The 17,002-nt window shown below is 47.6% G+C and overlaps 1 protein-coding gene across 1 annotated transcript in view; it reads right to left on the bottom strand.

Annotated features, from left to right (window-relative positions):
* Positions 1-436: 436 nt before the first annotated feature.
* Positions 437-17,002, bottom strand: part of SORL1 (sortilin related receptor 1) — a 52,476-nt gene continuing 35,910 nt past the window's right edge. Inside the window, exons 33-48 of the mRNA XM_074851245.1 lie at positions 16,873-17,001; positions 15,258-15,384; positions 14,536-14,705; positions 13,430-13,542; positions 12,991-13,095; positions 11,929-12,001; positions 10,687-10,769; positions 10,309-10,405; positions 9,559-9,743; positions 8,982-9,101; positions 8,717-8,881; positions 7,672-7,846; positions 7,047-7,153; positions 6,166-6,358; positions 5,837-6,049; positions 437-5,481 (exon numbers count right to left, since the gene is read on the bottom strand). Of these exons, the coding sequence (XP_074707346.1) occupies positions 5,414-5,481; positions 5,837-6,049; positions 6,166-6,358; positions 7,047-7,153; positions 7,672-7,846; positions 8,717-8,881; positions 8,982-9,101; positions 9,559-9,743; positions 10,309-10,405; positions 10,687-10,769; positions 11,929-12,001; positions 12,991-13,095; positions 13,430-13,542; positions 14,536-14,705; positions 15,258-15,384; positions 16,873-17,001 (2,123 nt within the window). The 3' untranslated portion in view covers positions 437-5,413. The remainder of the gene's footprint in view (positions 5,482-5,836; positions 6,050-6,165; positions 6,359-7,046; positions 7,154-7,671; positions 7,847-8,716; positions 8,882-8,981; positions 9,102-9,558; positions 9,744-10,308; positions 10,406-10,686; positions 10,770-11,928; positions 12,002-12,990; positions 13,096-13,429; positions 13,543-14,535; positions 14,706-15,257; positions 15,385-16,872; position 17,002) is intronic.

Genomic DNA, 17,002 nt, shown 5'->3' with positions numbered 1-17,002 from the left:
TGCTTGCTTTCAGCTGCTTGGGTGTCAGGTGTACTTGCATACACGGGGGTTTCAAACAGTAACAGCCAAACAGTGCAAACGCACCACGCGGCGCAGGGACAGGATTGTTGTGGAAATAGATTTTAACCAGGGAAATAATGTGTGATGTGAGCGGCAAGCCGGGCTTAGCACTGGAGATGTTGTTCTGCAAACATGAAGGTGAAGCTCAGAAAGGCTCGAAATGTTGTCTGGTGTCTGAGGGTGTTACTGACTGCTGCTGACCTTGAAGGAAGGGACCGAGAACCAGCCAGATACGTGATTGCATTATGAATGTTAGTGGTACCTTCTTAGCAGGACTCTGCTGCTCCTTCTGTAGAAAGCGCAATTTTTCTGTTTCTGATCATCCTGTTAGGTTATACAACGCGTCCTTCTAATGTAAAACAAAAACCAAATATGGTTCAGAAAAAGTCTCCTTTTTATTCTACTAGACACACAGAGTCTCCATAATAATTTCGGAAACCAGAAATCGTTTTGTTTACCCAGTCCATTTTTATTATTATCATTAAGTGGAAAAAACAGACAAAAATTCCTTCAAAATCTGTGCAATAATAACATAGCAGAAATCAGTGAATGAAAAAAAAAAAAAAAGACACAGAGTAGCAATTCAAATTGTCTAGTATTAAACTTCACTTAAGGAACCAGATTAGAAGTTGACACTACCTCTAAAAAAACTCATTAAAGACTGGCTGCTTGTAGACTGCTGCACATGTTGAAGGATTAATTAAAAATGTTACAGCTAGTTCCAGTAATGAAGATGCTCTCTGGGTTCAAAAGTAACTAACTCAATTGCACCATTTCCCTTCTGAAGTCCATTTGAAGGAGACTTGAAAGTTGTTTCAGAAAATGTTGTTTTGGTCTTTCCTGAACAGTGTTACATTTCCACCAGCAAATTAGCGAAGTTTGTCATTAAATAGTTTTCTGTCCCTGCTAAGAGATTTCAAGCATGCAGATCCTAAGGATGGAATCCGCCCTGCGAGGAAAAGCTGTGCTGCTCAGACAGAGCTGCTGGCTCAGGTGATGTTTTCCTCCTGGGGGTGCATTTGGTGACTCTAGAATCTGGATTAGGAAATAATCCTGCCCTGTCGCTTGTTTGGGCCAAGCAGATCCCTCTCCATCCAGAGAGGAGCTTTCAAGTCACTTCTCCGAGGGTTTCTAGAACCCAGCAGGAAGTGATAACCATTTTGTGACCACCAAGGTGACCCGCAAACACAAAGGTTCCTTTGGTCACGAGGCCAAAAGACAATGGTCTGGATGTTAGTCACCAGCACTGTCACGGCACGTGCTCCCTCACGCTCGCATGCTCTCTCCTCCCCTTTCTGGCTGGGTATGCGCTTGTATACATCTATATGTAACTTGAGCTCTGTCCAAGGAAAATAGTCCTTTCCCAGTACTAAATCCACAGCTCTCTCCTGCTAATGCTGCGTCAAGGTAGGAGCACATGGAACAAGTTACGGCAGGGTGAGCCAGGGCGTGAACTTACAGCACGCCAGCTATTCTGCGGATGAAATATCTACATGCATAGTTTTCCCCTGCGGTGAACGTGAGATGCTTCACCCCTCTCTGAAATTCCTCTTAGCATTTACCCAGGGTACAGGCCACCAGCCAAGCAGCAGAGGAGCTGTAAGCTCACGCTCCAGCTGGCTCCCGTGTGCGCCCGGAGCGGGTGCCTGGCTTCACAGAGGTGGTCGTGTGTGCAGGTCGCTGCAGGAGGCAGCTGATGGGCAAAGGAGTGATGTGATTTATTCACGCTGAAAGGGATGGCTTTTTTGACCTTGAATGGGTCATTCTAGTATTTAAAGGGGGCCTACAGGAAAGCTGGGGAGGGACTCTATGAGGGAGTGTAGGGATAGGACAAGGGGTAACGGCTTTAAACTGATAGAGGGCAGATTTAGATCAGATCTAAGGAAGAAATTCTTCCCTGTGAGGGTGGTGAGACACTGGCCCAGGTTGCCCTGAGAAGCTGTGGCTGCCCCCTCCCTGGAAGGGTTCAAGGCCAGGTTGGATGGGGCTTTGGGCAACCTGGGCTAGTGGAAGGTGGCCCTGCCCACGGCAGGGTTGGAACTAGATGATCGTAAGGACCCTTCCAACCCAAACCATTCTGTGATTCAGATGTCAAACCTGGAAAAATGGCACCTCCTTGTCCTTTCTTGTAAAACCCAAAACCCCCACCCTTAAAAAACCCTCAAAAAAAGCCTGAGCCAAAGCAAAACCAACCTCACAGTCCAAAACCCCACCAGATTTTAGTGTTCAACCTTAGTCTTGTTCAAATGGACTTAGGAGTACCAGCGGGCATCTGCAGTGAAATCTGAAATGGATGCAAACACAAATTAACTGAAGAAGTTCCTCCTAACCAGGGCACTTCCCATACCCTTTTTTTTTCCTTGTGGATTCAAACATTTCCCTGGGTTCCTACGAGGTAAACCCAAATCACCTCCCAAAAGTAGGGTAACAATCATGTAATATTGCATAAGGCTACTGAAACAAAACCAGAACAAAATACGCATCCACATCCATGTACCATATTTACACCAGAACCCTCCCACCCCCTATACGTCTCTGTGAACAAGATTCCGTGCTTCAAAAGTTCATAAAAATATACAATTTACCCAGAACGGTGTCTATCCTGCTCACTCCCTGCCTGGGGCTTAGACTTTTTTATCTGTATATAAAATTCGCTAGCCCTGTGAATCGCTTTGCTGAGAGCACAGTGGTGATTTTTGCACTGAAGGGAAAGTCTCGGAGGGTGGAGCGCGCCTCTGCCTTATGTCCACACAAGGTGAATTCAGCTTTGCACAAAGCCTGGCTGCTGCAGTGCCCCCGAACCCCTGTGCAACGCCGGGATGACTCTGCAGAGCGAGCGCAGAGGCGCCTTAGGGAGGCACAGGTAACCGAGGGGGTTGCTTTTGAGTATTACAACAAAACGCTTTGCTGGCAACAGACTGAGCTCCGTACGAGCGTGGCTGAGCCACGGGTACAAAGGAGCCTTTCGGAGAGGCCAGAAGTGACCTGTCCCCCAGCTGAGGCTTGAAAGCATCCGACCAAGGGATTTCTGCAGAATGTAAAGTGGTTATAAGGGTCCCCCTTGGCAGCTGTCTTCCAACTAGACATGGGCTAAATTCTACTCGCCTTACCGGAGCAGGATTTACCCTGGGGGAGTAAAGCAGCAGTATTTAACCAATAGTAATTCTCACCAGAGAGATACCTGCTTCTAGGATACTATAACGTAGTTTTCAGTTACCTGTGCCAGAAATATCTGCTTAATAAGGAGGAGGTCCAATACTCTTTACCTCTGCTTTTAGGCTTTCTTTCCAGTATAAAATCTTTTGATTTATATCTTTAGAATAGTTTAGCCTCTGGGTCAGATTCTGGTCTTTCTATTCTAGGCAAATTGAGCTATACATGCTGGGTTAATTTACTCAAAATTTTTACTCCTCAACAGCCCCTGACCCACTAACAAGGTAAAAATACTGCAACTCTGCGAGCTTGCTGCTACTTATAAAAACCTGATTATAGTTTGGTCCCAGCTTTGGGGGAAAAAAAAGACTGTCACCGGGAATAACAACACCAGTATTTGAAAATAGAGTTAGTATTTCTATAGAGTATCAAACCATACAGAACTTCAACTTTTTATACATTTTCTGTATGTGAAATTAAACGGATCAGTCGCGTATCAAAACATAGTTGGCCTCTCTCATTTCATCTGTAGGAAGACTGCAATCATAACTTAATTTACACAGCAAAAATACTTTTGGTTTAAACAAAGAAAACAGTGTGACAAGACAGTGTGCTGTATTTTACTGGTGCGAAGTTTTGCATATATAGAGCACGGACAGGCGTGACCCGTGAACATCCGCTTGTGTCGTCACTCTTGGGTTGGCAAGTAGTTGGATTCGTGGCGAGATTCACATTTTGCTATCACAAAAAAAAAAGCTCGACAGTGGTCACCAGACATTTCTACTGCTTAGCTCTGTAGCCAGTATTATGTCTCCTGGAGACGTGAGATGACTAGTGATGGGAAAATAATATATATGCGTGTGTGTATATATATCTATATGTTATTTGCAAAGCTGAAGGTGAAACTACAGCTGCTTTTAGGAAATGCTAACGAAGGAGGATCGAATCCCTGCTGTAAACCAAATGAATTTAGATGTTTAGTAATTACTGCTCTGTATGACTGTTGGAAAATCTGTATGCGAAGCAGTGTCCTCGCTGCACACAGTGCAGGCTCCCCCTTCTGTCCCACCGACATAGCAGCATCTGAGAGAAGCTCCGCAGAGGAAAGGGGTCCTGATTAGCTGGGAAGTGTGTTTTAAGGTGTGCGCTTTAACTTCAGGTGGTGGCATTTTTTTTTTCAGCGACGCTACTGACATAAACCACAGATTAATTAGGCCCCGCGTGACAGGCAGGGGCTGCAGTTCAGTAACTGCAGGTGCCCTCCGAAGGGCTTCGGGCAGCGGTGGGAGGGAACGGTGTGTTCTTACAGCACACCCGAAAGCCAGGGTCAAAACTGCAAAGCCTGGGCGCTTGCACAGCGCTGCACAAGGATGCAGAACCTCTCTCCTGCGGGCAGAGCCCCAGAAACCCTCCTGGTAACGGCCCGTGGCGTCATGCCCCTGTGCAAGGGTTTGGACAACCCCTGGCAGCGTGGCTTTTGGCTTATAGGTACGGCAGCAGGAAGCTAAACTCCTACGTAAAGTATGTGCTGCAGTATCTTGACTTGGGCTCTGAGCTTTCTGAAAGATTGAGTCTCTTAGTAAGGGGGAAAAATATGTAAAAATAAGGATTTTTATTATCATGGCAAGAACAATGATGGGGATGCCAAGATACTACTGCCTTGCAAGATAAAGTGGCACATGTTCTACACAATAATGTGTACAATGTCTGACGACTTTGGAAATCTGTTCTCAAGCAGATTTCCCAATAAATTAACACAACAAAAATACTTTCATATAAAACAAAGTCCAAAGGATTTTTTTTTTTTTTTAAAGTAAAAGCAAAACCTTCAGGGACTATATTACTTATCTCTCTCTACATATATAATCTCCTGAATTTTTTTTAAATAAATTTATTCTTGTCTTAGAAAAATAAAACGAGTAGCCAATTTAGTCAACGGAAAATATCTCACAGACTTAAAAGCATGCCCAGCAAGCATAGCCTTGTAAGACTAAATTAATGTTAAATCAAAGCAATTTGTTACTAAACCAACCTAGTCTGCAATTCACAGTTGATTACTACAAAGTGTATTTTTAAAATTTTTTTGGCCCATATAAAAATAACATATTGCAACTCAAAGTGCATTTTTAAAATAAACAATCAACTATTTTTATCAAATAAAATATTTACACCATTTGGTTTTTACAGTCAGAAATACGCTTCACGCGATGACCATGGGGACATCATCTGAAAATCCAGTTATCATTGGGGCTTCGTCATCCTCATCTCCTGAAAAACAAACCCAGAGTGCTGTTATGCTGCCCTCAGCGTTTCACAGGGCACAACTGAACAGGCTGCTGAAGCTGGCCACAAAACTGCCCTCAAAACCAGTACATCGAGGCCTCGCTCACGCTCTTACCTGGTTGTTGTATCTATTACATTCAGGTTCAAACTGATTTGCATCAGAGGGAGAGGTTTAAGTGAAGTTGCCAAAACCATTTACCCTGGGCCAGCTTTGTACTCTTAAGATCAAATCCACAGGGATTTTCAGGCCAAAGCATGATAGAGAAGTTAGGTCTTGCACTGATTTCACATCCTTAAGGCTGCCCTGAAATGCCACTGCATGAAACCAAGGGCTACGTACCTAAATCATCTCCCGAGGAGAAGATGGCTGAGCCCAGGCGGGAGCTGTAGTGGCTGTTTGCAAAGGCAGTGAAGCTGTTCTGCAGCCGCCTGTGCCTCATGTACAGCACCACAAAGCCAATCCCAAGGGTCACCAGCAGCAGGAACAGCACCGGTACCACGATGGCAGCGACGTCTGTGGATCTACCAGCTCTTGCTGCAGAGGAGTCTTCACCTAAGATGAGGGAGGAAGAGAAGCGCCGTTTGCAACCCACAGTACGTTCCTCTAGCGACTCTGTGAGGCTTTCCTGAGTCTTGGTTAAGGAGGATGGGGGAACGCCAGGGGCTCACCAGTTCCTAGCTCATCGTAGAGAAGCGTGGCCGGCTCGCCGCACATCTGCCCGCTGTACAGGCACCTGGCCTGAACGGTGAATGAATAGTTGTGACCAATCTTCAGGTTGGAAACTTTGAAGAAGTTTTCTGTGGTGTTCCCGAGATAAGCTGTGATGTTCATCAAGCTGTCAAACATGTGAATCTCATAACCCTGAGAGTTGTGAAAACAAAGACACCCCAAATCACTTGGCTGCAGAGGTCAGGTTTGCTCCTTTTAACAGGGCTTTGAAACTTGTTTTTCCTCCCGAATCTAGCCTTGATGAAACGCGTTGGGCTTTCAGCCGGGAGACAGCAATGTGGAGCCTCCTCCAGGCGGCCCCGTCAGTGTGCGCTGACCTTGGCCAGTTCAGGGAGGAGAGGAGATTTCAGTCTGTCTGGTTCACCCTGTTCTTAGCATCCACCCGAGACCACCCAGAACACAGTCTCAAAACAGTGATGTCTTTTTTGGCACCGTTTGCTACCTGCCCGGGCCCTGACAGAGAACACATCACAGATTTTCTATCAAAGTCTGAATAATGACAATTCTCAGATGCTACCGATGTGCTTCGCAGCACGGCTGGGCCTTGTCCTATTCCCAGTCCTTTCACACGTGTGACAGCTGACCTTTTCCAAGCAGATAATTATGTTCCTAAAAGGTGACCGATCAGATCTACCAGCTTTAGTGCCTTGGTCGTGATAGGAATTGAAGTGAGCTCTACACAGAGGGCTCATCAAGGACACTTAGGGGAGCAGAGCGTACTGGCATATTTTAAAGAGCCCGTGAAAGGAGCCTTGCAGTGATTCTGCTCTAGGTTTTTCTGAAATACTGCCTGTAGGACAGGAGACGCAGCGCGACTTACCCGGCTTTCATTGAAATTACTTTCCTTTAATGCCAAACTCTTCCAAAAAAGCAGAATATGGTCATTTTCTGTAATAATTTTTAAGGCATCTGGTGCAGAGAGTGGAACTGCAAATGAGAAAAAAAAATGGCAGGCAGGTTAGGTTTTAACACTGATGACACTTTTCTTTTGGCTGAGAAACAGCAATGGGGTCACCTCTGAAACTTAGTAGGATCAGCACAATACTCTGCTTAGAAAAGGGCTGTACTGGAGGAGGTGATGCTGTGGCATGTAACCTGGTAGGAGCTTTTCAGTGGGTTTTTAGGGCAGGACCATAAATGGTAGTTCATGGTGTCTCTCCCATCTCCATCTAGGCAGGAGAAACTCCCCAGCTGTCGTTTGAGAGGTTTCCTCTCCGCTGCTGTTCTTCAGGGGTTTAACTGCCTTCCCCGGGAGCTGCAGGGAGGCCTCTCAGAATTGGGCTCTGGCTGTGGGAGAGGACTGAGCGATGCAGAAACACTACTGCAGCCTCCTACCAGGGCAGGGGTGGGATGGCTGGTGCATGGGATGGGTGCTGGGTTCCCTACAGCGCACACTGCTGCAAGGACTCACCCCAGCACCCACCCAGCAGTCCTCTTCCCTTTACCTGTGTTGATCTTCATGCTGGATTCTTTGCTCATGTTTCCCAGTTGAACAATCACATGGTATTTGCCTCCCGGTTCAAGTTTCTTAATGGTGTACTCCACTGTGCTGTTCCGGGTTTTCACTTTGTAGATTTTATCTGTTTTTCTTATTAAATCTTTAACTGCGACAGCGTATAACTGGAGGGTGGGGGGAAAGGCACACACAGTGAAAGATCTTACTTCCCTGCAGACTTGCTAGCAATCTTATATGATGGTAGGACATTAGATGCGGGGGGACAAAATTTAAATTAAAACATGCCTGCACTCTACAGAAAGCCTGGGAAGTAAGATTTCAAGCCTCTTGCTGGACACACTGGATCCCTGCCCGAGATCAGTATTTACAGATACAGAAAATGCAGTTACTGGAACAGATGAGGGGAGGAGGAAAATCTCAGGTTGTATTTCTTAATGAATCACAAGGATGCAATGTACACTCCTGCCCTCTCAAAGTTTCCAGTTTTGCTGGGAAGATTTATACCTTTAAACCTTTGCCGTTAAAGTCTGTGGACCAGAATAGGAGCGGAAAGCTTGCTGAGAAAATGACTGGCCTTCAGTGGAGCGAGACCTGACCATACGCCAGCGGCCAGAAAACAGAACCAGGCTTTGTTGGGGCCGCGCCGGCGTGGCTGGAGCAGGAGCAGAGCCTGCAGCCCGCCTGGCCTGACGCCCGTCCCGCTGGCCAGCGGGCTGTGCCCAGGCACCGGGCAAAGCCCAAGCCCAGAAAGGTGTTTTAGCACATGCCCAAGTTTGCTTTCAGACTCAGACAGCAACAGATATCCCAGACTGGACTCTTTTTACATGCAGCATGAATGTTATAGGCCTGAGCTAATGGCCAGTAATTTGGAAAGAGGAAATGCAGGTCTCAGAGCTGTCAGCATCTTGCTGATGACTAGACGGAGGGTAGACCTGATCTCAGCCTCAGTTCTCCATCAGCAGCAGGGCAGGGATCTGTCTCTGAGCCAGGGTTTTGCACGCAAAGGGACAGGAGAAGGCGCTGTGAGATATTACCATGTCCTGGTCAGGCGAATCGTAGGGCGATTCCCACTTAATGACCGCGAACGTCTTTCCGGTGTGCACTGAGTGGAGGTGCCGAGGGGGCAGCCGGTTGTCAGGGATCATCTTCACCACGACGTAGTCAGACGGTGGCCCTTGGTAGGGAGACATCACACGGACCTTGAAGGGATGACACAGCGGTTAATACTGTGCCTGCACCCTTCGGTACCAAACTACAGCCCACAGCGCGGGTCGGAGGGGGAACAGAAAAGGAGCCTACCAGGAACAGGTACTGCTCGTCCCGCTGCACGAGCACCGTGATGTTGTGGGAGCTCGTGGTGGTGTTGTGAGGGCTCCTGTACAGCTCTAGGAAGGATGTGGCGTAGAAGATGCCATAGACCTGCGGAGGAAGAGCACAACAGGGGCGGTACAGATTTTGGCAAGGGCTGGAGCTCCCACCCAAACTTTCACCGGGTGGTGCTTTTTAGGGACATGACGCAAAGACCCTTTTTCCTGTGGGCACTCTCTCCTGCCCAAGTTCAAGTTCAGTCTACCCACTCACCGCTGCACTCCCCACCCTAAAATCCTGGTCTCAGCTCTGATAACACAGCAGTCAACTGAAAAACCCCTGGAGCATCACGCTACCTGTATTGAGCCACTTCTCCACCGATCGGTGGCTGAACAAATGATTCTGTTTAAGGGGCAGCAAGTGCTTTCCCCCATTTTTTGAGCATAAAGTTTTCAGGGCCGTGCAATTCAATCCCTACAAATAATCCTCTTCTAAGATTTTGCTCATGTTTTGAGGCTCTGAGCTAGACACTATCCCAGCTGGTGAGAAAAGAGGGTCGGTGTCTTACGACATTCCTCGGTCCGGTCCAGCTGCACTCCACCGCAGTCTGGTTGATGGCCTTGGCTTTGAGACTTGGCGGTGCAGGTCTTGTCCCACTGGTCACCACATGTACAAAAGACAGAGGGCTGTCACCCAGCTCCGTCTTAGCCCAAGCAGAAATTTCATAGGGGGTGTGTGCTGTCAAATTTGCCACTGAGCAAGAAGAGAAACGTGCACTATTAGGTGAGGTAAAGTACTGCAATGGCAGGGTGAGAGCACTAGGAAAGGGTCAGCGACATCAAACAGTCTAAGGAAGGAGCCTGCCTCTCTTGGTTTGTGTTTTCATTAATTTTGAGTAATTTCCTTTATACAGAAGCACCTGGGACTCTGGTCTCAAACCTAGCCTGTGCTTTTCTGTATTGGGATGCTTTCCCATATTTAGACTCTGCAAACCAGAGATTTTTCCAAACAGAAATTTGATTAATAGGGACATGTACTGTATACAAGCCCAAGAATTGTTGACCTTCTGCAGACCAGATAAGGAACCACAAACAAAATCCCGTGTGATGAGAAAAGGCTAGTGAAGCTCTGGGGGATAAATCCCAAATGGGCTTGAAATCTCCAGGTCCTAAAAACAGGGGCCAAGGATTTGCTGCTTTGTCCTCTCCAGACTTACTCTCTCCTAAACAGAGTTGCGAAAGAGAAAAAAAGAATCCTACAGCTTTCCATAAAACCTTCCATTTGGTGTCGACTAAAGCACACTTTGCACAGAATTTACCTTTTTGGATGGACTTTTCTCCTTCTATAATCAGAGTCCTTTTTTCCTGTCTATGTGTATCAAATGTCCAGTAGACGTTCACAACGTAACCGCTGACCTGTCAAGCAGCAAGGACACACAGTACAAACTATCCGTTCAGCTGTTTTTGCATGCAGTGAAAGAGTCACCACTGAAAGTCTTTGCATTGTATTCTCCACCCGAATTAAGCGAGCTGGGGTGGTTTATGAGTAGGGAGAAATGATTTGGCATGAAATAACTAGTTTCAAAAAGTATTTGCAATACTTAAATAGGTGACAGCTGATCCCATCCAGCATTTACCATCTACCCAACACAGGCCTCTTTTTTTCTTTATTTTAGTTTCAGAAGTAAAAGTGTTACCTTGATATTAGCAGTCATTTTTAGGCTGAAACTTATGGAGTCCTCGCTGTAGCTCTCAATGTGTATGACAGGCGGAGGAATGACTGGAAGAAAAGAGAGAAACAGCTGTTACTGCAGCACAAAGAAATGCAAATACTTACTGAGAGGGGACAGGTAAAACACAGCTTTTCATTACGACAACCAGCTCTCAGGCCAGGAACCCCCCGTTTTTCCAGCCCCAACCCTGCCTGTCTCCAAGACACACACCTCTCAGCGAAGGCACTGACATGCTGTACCTCCATCACTTTTTCTGTCAACCATCTAAAAGCTGCCTTATCTGTGCCTTGCTCGGCACAGGCTGAAAGCAGAGAGGTCTGGACACAGGCATTTTACTTCTGAACTCAGTGGGACAAGCTCGTATCCCAGTTAATGGCTTCTGGCCTTCAGAGGATCTGAGCACAGCTGCCAAACACTCATGCAAAACCTGAAGTGAAAGCTGTTACGGTTCTTTCTACCTCTGTTTTTCTAACCATCAGGTACTCGTGTACTTCACGTTATCTGAATCCTGCAATTTTAGTAGCATGGTGTTTTCTTTCCTTCCTTTGTCAACGTAGTGAGGATGCACTTTTATCTAACAAATTAGCAGACAATTTTGACATCAGAATATAGGTTTGGAAGAAAAACTTGGCATGAATAGAAATGATTTCAAATGGCTTTTCTAAAAAACATTTGGAGGGAAAAGATTTACTCTGTTATTTACTGTAATGTTGTGATAGTCCTTGGGAGCCTTGATGGTCTTTTGGTGGTCTAACCTATGTGAGATGCAGAAACCATCATAATCATAAGAGAAAGAAGAATGAGGAAGCATCCTTTCAGCCTGCGACAGCGAAGGAGTTGGTGGTAATGTGTCTTGCCTATCTGAAGGTAGGATCTAGCCTACACGAGTCAGAGGGAATCCATCTGCAGTCGAGGAGAGAGGGGCACCTTCTGGACAGGCGTCTCGCCCACTTCCAGGGCGGTACATGTGTCCTACCTGCCACAGAGTTCAGAGGAAGAGTCAGAGACCCGTTTAGACTTGCCACCGAACTTTGAGGCAGCTCAAATTAAGCGAAATGGTACAGCAAAGTTGTTAAATAGTGTAAAACACTCAATAGGGAAGAATAAAGAACGAGGAGGTGGTTACGCATGCTGGTGCTAACACTTCAAGCTTATATTCAGCCTTTTTGCTACGTTGTCCGGGTTGACTGAAACAACAACATTTACCTTTGCCTTTTACGGTGGTTATGGATTTGGAATCGCTCCAATTTCCCACTCCTCGACTAGTTACCGCAGCAACCTTTTCAAATAAGAGGGTTAGTTAATATGAACAAATGTCCGCCGCCAACATTGTATAATGCAAACAGAGAACGAGGTTAGAGCAAGGTTACGGACGTGGCGGAGCTCATGGGAAAAGGACTTTGAAGCAAACAATAGCTTAATTACTTGGCAATAAAATGCTTATTACTGAGATAAAGCAGACTACTTTAAGTCAATTAAAGGAATTTAAGAGGGAGGTGCATCCTCTTTGCAGATAACCGCTCTCTTATGAGATCTTTATAAGGAGTCCATCAAGATAAGGAGCTTTGGACTCCATCAGCCATAGCGTAGGTAAGAACCATGCCAGTGAAGTCCACGCAAGCGCTGAATCTAGGTCCAAAGATTTATTTGGGAGCAGATTAGTAGGGGAAGGAACACCATGGAAGGAAAGACTCACTTCAACCAACTGTGAGAATAATACTGATTCGTGGCGGGGCGGGGGGTGGGGGGGGGGGCATTTATCCCACCTCCCAGTGAACTCCCCCAAGAACCCTCCTCATTCAGCACAGGGAGGATGGACAATGGCAGAGTAGACATTTCCCAGGGCTCACTGTGCAGACTTTCTTTTCTTATTCTTGTTACTTGTGTCTATAATTACCCAGCTTCTCCCATGTGCATACATTTCCCCATGGGCAGATCTGGTTCTTCTCCCAGTGATATAGTAAGGACCAAATTTATCTCTGGCCCAGATCCAGTGCACTTGCAGTGACATTGGAATGGGCAATTAGTAGTGCAGATTTCATAACACAGCCTGGCCTTCTGGGAGAAGGAACAAACCAAGGGCCTTAACTCAGGCTTTGGAACTATATACATTAGCAGCACAAATTCCAAGCCCCCATTGTGGGTTGACATTAAAGGGCAGGATTTTAACAACATACTTTTTTTAGCAAGTACTTGACTGTGCAGGACTTAGACCATTTAGTGAAAAGTAGTGAGAGCATGCCCAGATACAGCTTTGAAAATACTCACTCTAACGGTGTATAATGTGTTGACCTGCAAGTTCTTGATCTCAGTGCAGTTCTTGGTGGTTCTAAGGGATGACCACTCCTTGGATCCACTCCTGCTGTATTCCACCTAGGAGCATCAAAACAAGGGATGAGGGCTCCACAGTCAAGAGTACCGCGGGGTGACAGGTCCCTCAGTGTCAAAAATCTCAGTAGAAAGAAGTACGAACGCTTGGAAAGGGAATTAAAGTATGAACTCGAGGGCTGTGTCGCTACCCACAGCCCTGCAGCATTTCTTCTCCCAACTTGCCCCATGCTCTCAGCAGATTTCCTCTACAAAATGTGCTACTCCTGGCCCACCCCGCTCTGCGGAGATAGCTGTGCCCATGCTGCTGTGAGCCCCCAGCAGCCCTCCCTGTCCCAGGGCTGCTCTGGACTCGGCCCCGCCGGGCAGCAGGACTCACGATGAATTCCCGTATGAGGCCGTGGGGGTTCACGGGGGGACTCCAGCAGCCCGTCACTACACCCTCCGCTTCCTTCTTCAGGGACAGCTGCAGGTTAAAGGGAGCATCTGGTACTAGGGAGAGAAACAGAGTGTCAGTGACAGTCTGAGTTGTGTGTCTGGATCACACAGGGAAAAGCAGGGTTTCCTTGAAAGGCTGGGACAGAGGGGCCATGGCCAAGCAGTCCTGGCTCATGGGAGATGTCTTACTCACAGAATCACAGAATCGTCTAGGTTGGAAAAGACCTTGAAGATCATCCAGTCCAACCATTGACCTAACACTGACAGTTCCCAACTACACCATATCCCTAAGCACTAGGTCAACCCGACTCTTAAACACCTCCAGGGATGGGGACTCCACCACCTCCCTGGGCAGCCCATTCCAGTGCCCAACAACCCCTTCTGGAAAGAAATGCTTCCTAATTTCTTGTCTAAACCTTCCCTGGCGCAACTTGAGGTCATTCCCTCTTGTCCTATCGCTTGTTACTTGGTTAAAGAGGCTCATCCCCAGCTCTCTGCATCCTCCTTTCAGGTAGTTGTAGAGGGCAATGAGGTCTCCCCTCAGCCTCCTCTTCTCCAAACTAAACAACCCCAGTTCCTTCAGCTGCTCCTTGTACTCCTGCAGTTGTGTCCTGAGGCCTTTTCACCCCTGCACTGGAGCAATGAAGCTTTTTTTATAACTGCAGTGAAGCAAGGATTTCGCTAAGCTCTTTGCTTTGTTTCGCATCCCTTTCTTAACCTGACCTCCACTCTGCAGCTAGAACGATCTTGCTCCTTGCGTGCGGTACGGAACGGTCCCACGGGCTCCTCACCGCGCTGTAAGGGCAGATAAACTTCCCCGTGGTGCTAAACCACCGAGTCAGGGAGAAGAAAGAGGGCAGGTGGGTGACTCAGCGCAGGACTGACTCTAGGCAGGGATCCTGCAGCCCTTCTTCCCAGTCCAGCACCATTCCTAGGCCTCTGTAACAACTCCTTTTGTTCGTAACCGGGATACCTTCACAGTATCTACTTTCTAAGCCAAAGCAGCGTGCATCAGGTCACTGATACGAGCCGTGCAGGTCTGCTTACATCCTTCGGGTGTCCGGAGGGTGATGAAGTCGTTGGTGTTGTAGACTCGGCTGAGACACTGCACTTGGACTTTCACCTGATAGGTACAGTCAGGCTTGAGGACTTTCAAAATGCTGTTGGTTTTGTTGCTGTGGGTTTCCAAAATCTTCCAAATGCTTTCACCAACCATCCTGCATGAGAGAGTCACACCCCTCTGGTCAGGACAGTGTTTACTAACGAAGGGTGAAACCATCTATCTGTATGTTAAGAGCTTGCTGCTTAGTTTTCTTTTCAGTAAAGCCACACCACTGGCTTGAAAAGATGCTCTCTAAAGCCTGAACTAAACATACCTTAGTGACTTATAAGCACCGTCCTCTGAGGTATTCTATAACTGCTGTGCTCTAATTTCTTGACTTTGTTCTTTTGTTAGCAGTCCCACAAAAACAAGACCCAAGTGGAAAAACCCCCGAATATAGCTACATTACTGTCTGAGTAAACAATCACTGAGTAAGCAAATACAGCTTTTCACAAATGCCCCCTAGTTACAGCTATTTTGGGTCTCCTCTGCAAGCAAGTATGAGACGATTTCCAAGCAGAACTAGACTGCACAGCTGTCAGTCTTTCAGGCCTGATTCTGTACGGTACTTTGCTGTAAACATGGGCACACTGATACCTGTGCTCATGGTTTTAGCATTTACTTGCTAGGAATAGCAGCGGGCCACGCAGTGCAACAGGTGCTGTACCTGTAATAGACGTTGTAGACACAGGAGGTCGAGGACATTCTCTTCGGCCGAGCCCACGTCAGAGTGACATCGCCGGAGAAATCGGCTGTCCACTGGAGGTTCTGGACTTTGTACACGATTGTGTCATCTAAGCAGGCAATGGGAAAAGTTAGTCTATCGGAGGGAAACAAGCCCTTTGCCCAGAACAGAAAGAGGAGTTACATTCATAGCACAAACAACGTGCGGAGGTAGAAACAGTAGTATGAGCAAAGGGAGTATCTGCACCATTCAAATTAGACATGTAATTTAGGTGGGTGTTCAGAGCAGGAACACACCCCTGGTGCTCTCAGTTCTCCCCAGAATGCCTTGGCTGTCTTTATGCAGCATCATGCAAGCATCCCCTTTCCCCTAAGGAAAGATAAAGTGTGGCTGTTAATGAAATACTCTTCAACATCATTTTGGAAGTGTATGAGCACAAACTGATCAGTGCAAGCCCAGTCACTCCTCTACTCATGCGACGAACCCGTGCTGTCAGTGTAAGCCACCCAGGGCCTGCCTTTGCGTGGTTTTCCTTATCACATCTTGCGTTCAGCAGGACCCAAGCACAGGCTGGTAATTAAGGCAGCAGTCTGGGGACTGCCTTGATGCGAGCTCTGCAGCTGAATTACTGCCTGACCTTGGGAAAGGCATTTAGGGGATAAGGACACTGTGAAATCCAGCGCTGGCAGTGGTGGGGACTGGAGGTGCTTGCTGGAAATGGCCCAAATCCATGCCCTGCTCCCGCCAGGCCGTTCCCTGCTCTCTCCCTCCAGGGGACCACGTGTCAGAGCCACATCCAAACGCCGCGGTCTGGCCCTGCTCTGATGCTCAGCTTCCATCCCAGGGCTGTACAGAAACCAAGCAGAGCGGAGCCAAACTGGTGCTGCTTTGCTTTCCCTAACCAACTGGAAATGAAACCCAGCAGGCATGTGAGTCTGCAGACAGGCACGGCTGGACACGCTATCCGAGGGAAAAGAGATGGTTTCCCCTCGGCGTGGCAGCCAAGCCGTGAATCTCGGCAGCTCCTTCCCGCTCTCCTGAACCTGCTAGCCTCTCCCAATCAATATTTAATTAAAGAACTAAAACCTGATTGATGCTCAAACCCCCAAGCAGTGCAGCGGGAAAGCAGCTGAATCTCATGGCTGGCCAGAGACAGCGATCGATCGCTGTTATCTGCCCAGGGCGGGCTGCTGCCTGCGTCCCGCCTGCCTCTGCAGGGCCACCACAGGCCATGTGGGAGGACCAGCGATGGCAGCAGGGCACGTGCCACAGCTCCCAGGGTCACCTTGCAAAGGAAGACAGAGCTGGAGACTATTGCTTCACCCGTGGGCCACGTAAAATAGACAGCTTTGCTCCTACCCATCCTAAAGTTGTTTTTCTGTGTCTGAGGCTGCTGGAAGACAAATTGTCAGTGCAGAAGCTGTCTGGGAAGTTTGTCCCAGCTGGTTATAAATGGGCGAGGAGGTAGCTTGGACAACTGAACAGAGGCAGATGCGTGTAGGATGTTGTGAATGAACAGTCATGTATCCAGGAGAGCACCTCTGCATGCTAACACAGAGCAGGGCGTGAGAAATGGGAGAGGGCTGCTGCTTCTTACCGGTACAGTTACTCTCATCGCTGCTGTCTGAGCAGTCCAGATATCCATCACACCGCTCTGTCACCATGATGCAGGCCTCTCCGTCCTCGCATTTATAACCATTAGGGCACGACAGGGTGCTGTGAGTAGC

Source organism: Strix uralensis, chromosome 26, assembly GCF_047716275.1.
Source record: "Strix uralensis isolate ZFMK-TIS-50842 chromosome 26, bStrUra1, whole genome shotgun sequence".
Classification (NCBI taxonomy): Eukaryota; Metazoa; Chordata; class Aves; order Strigiformes; family Strigidae; genus Strix; species Strix uralensis.
This window is presented reverse-complemented; position numbering and strand designations above follow the sequence as displayed.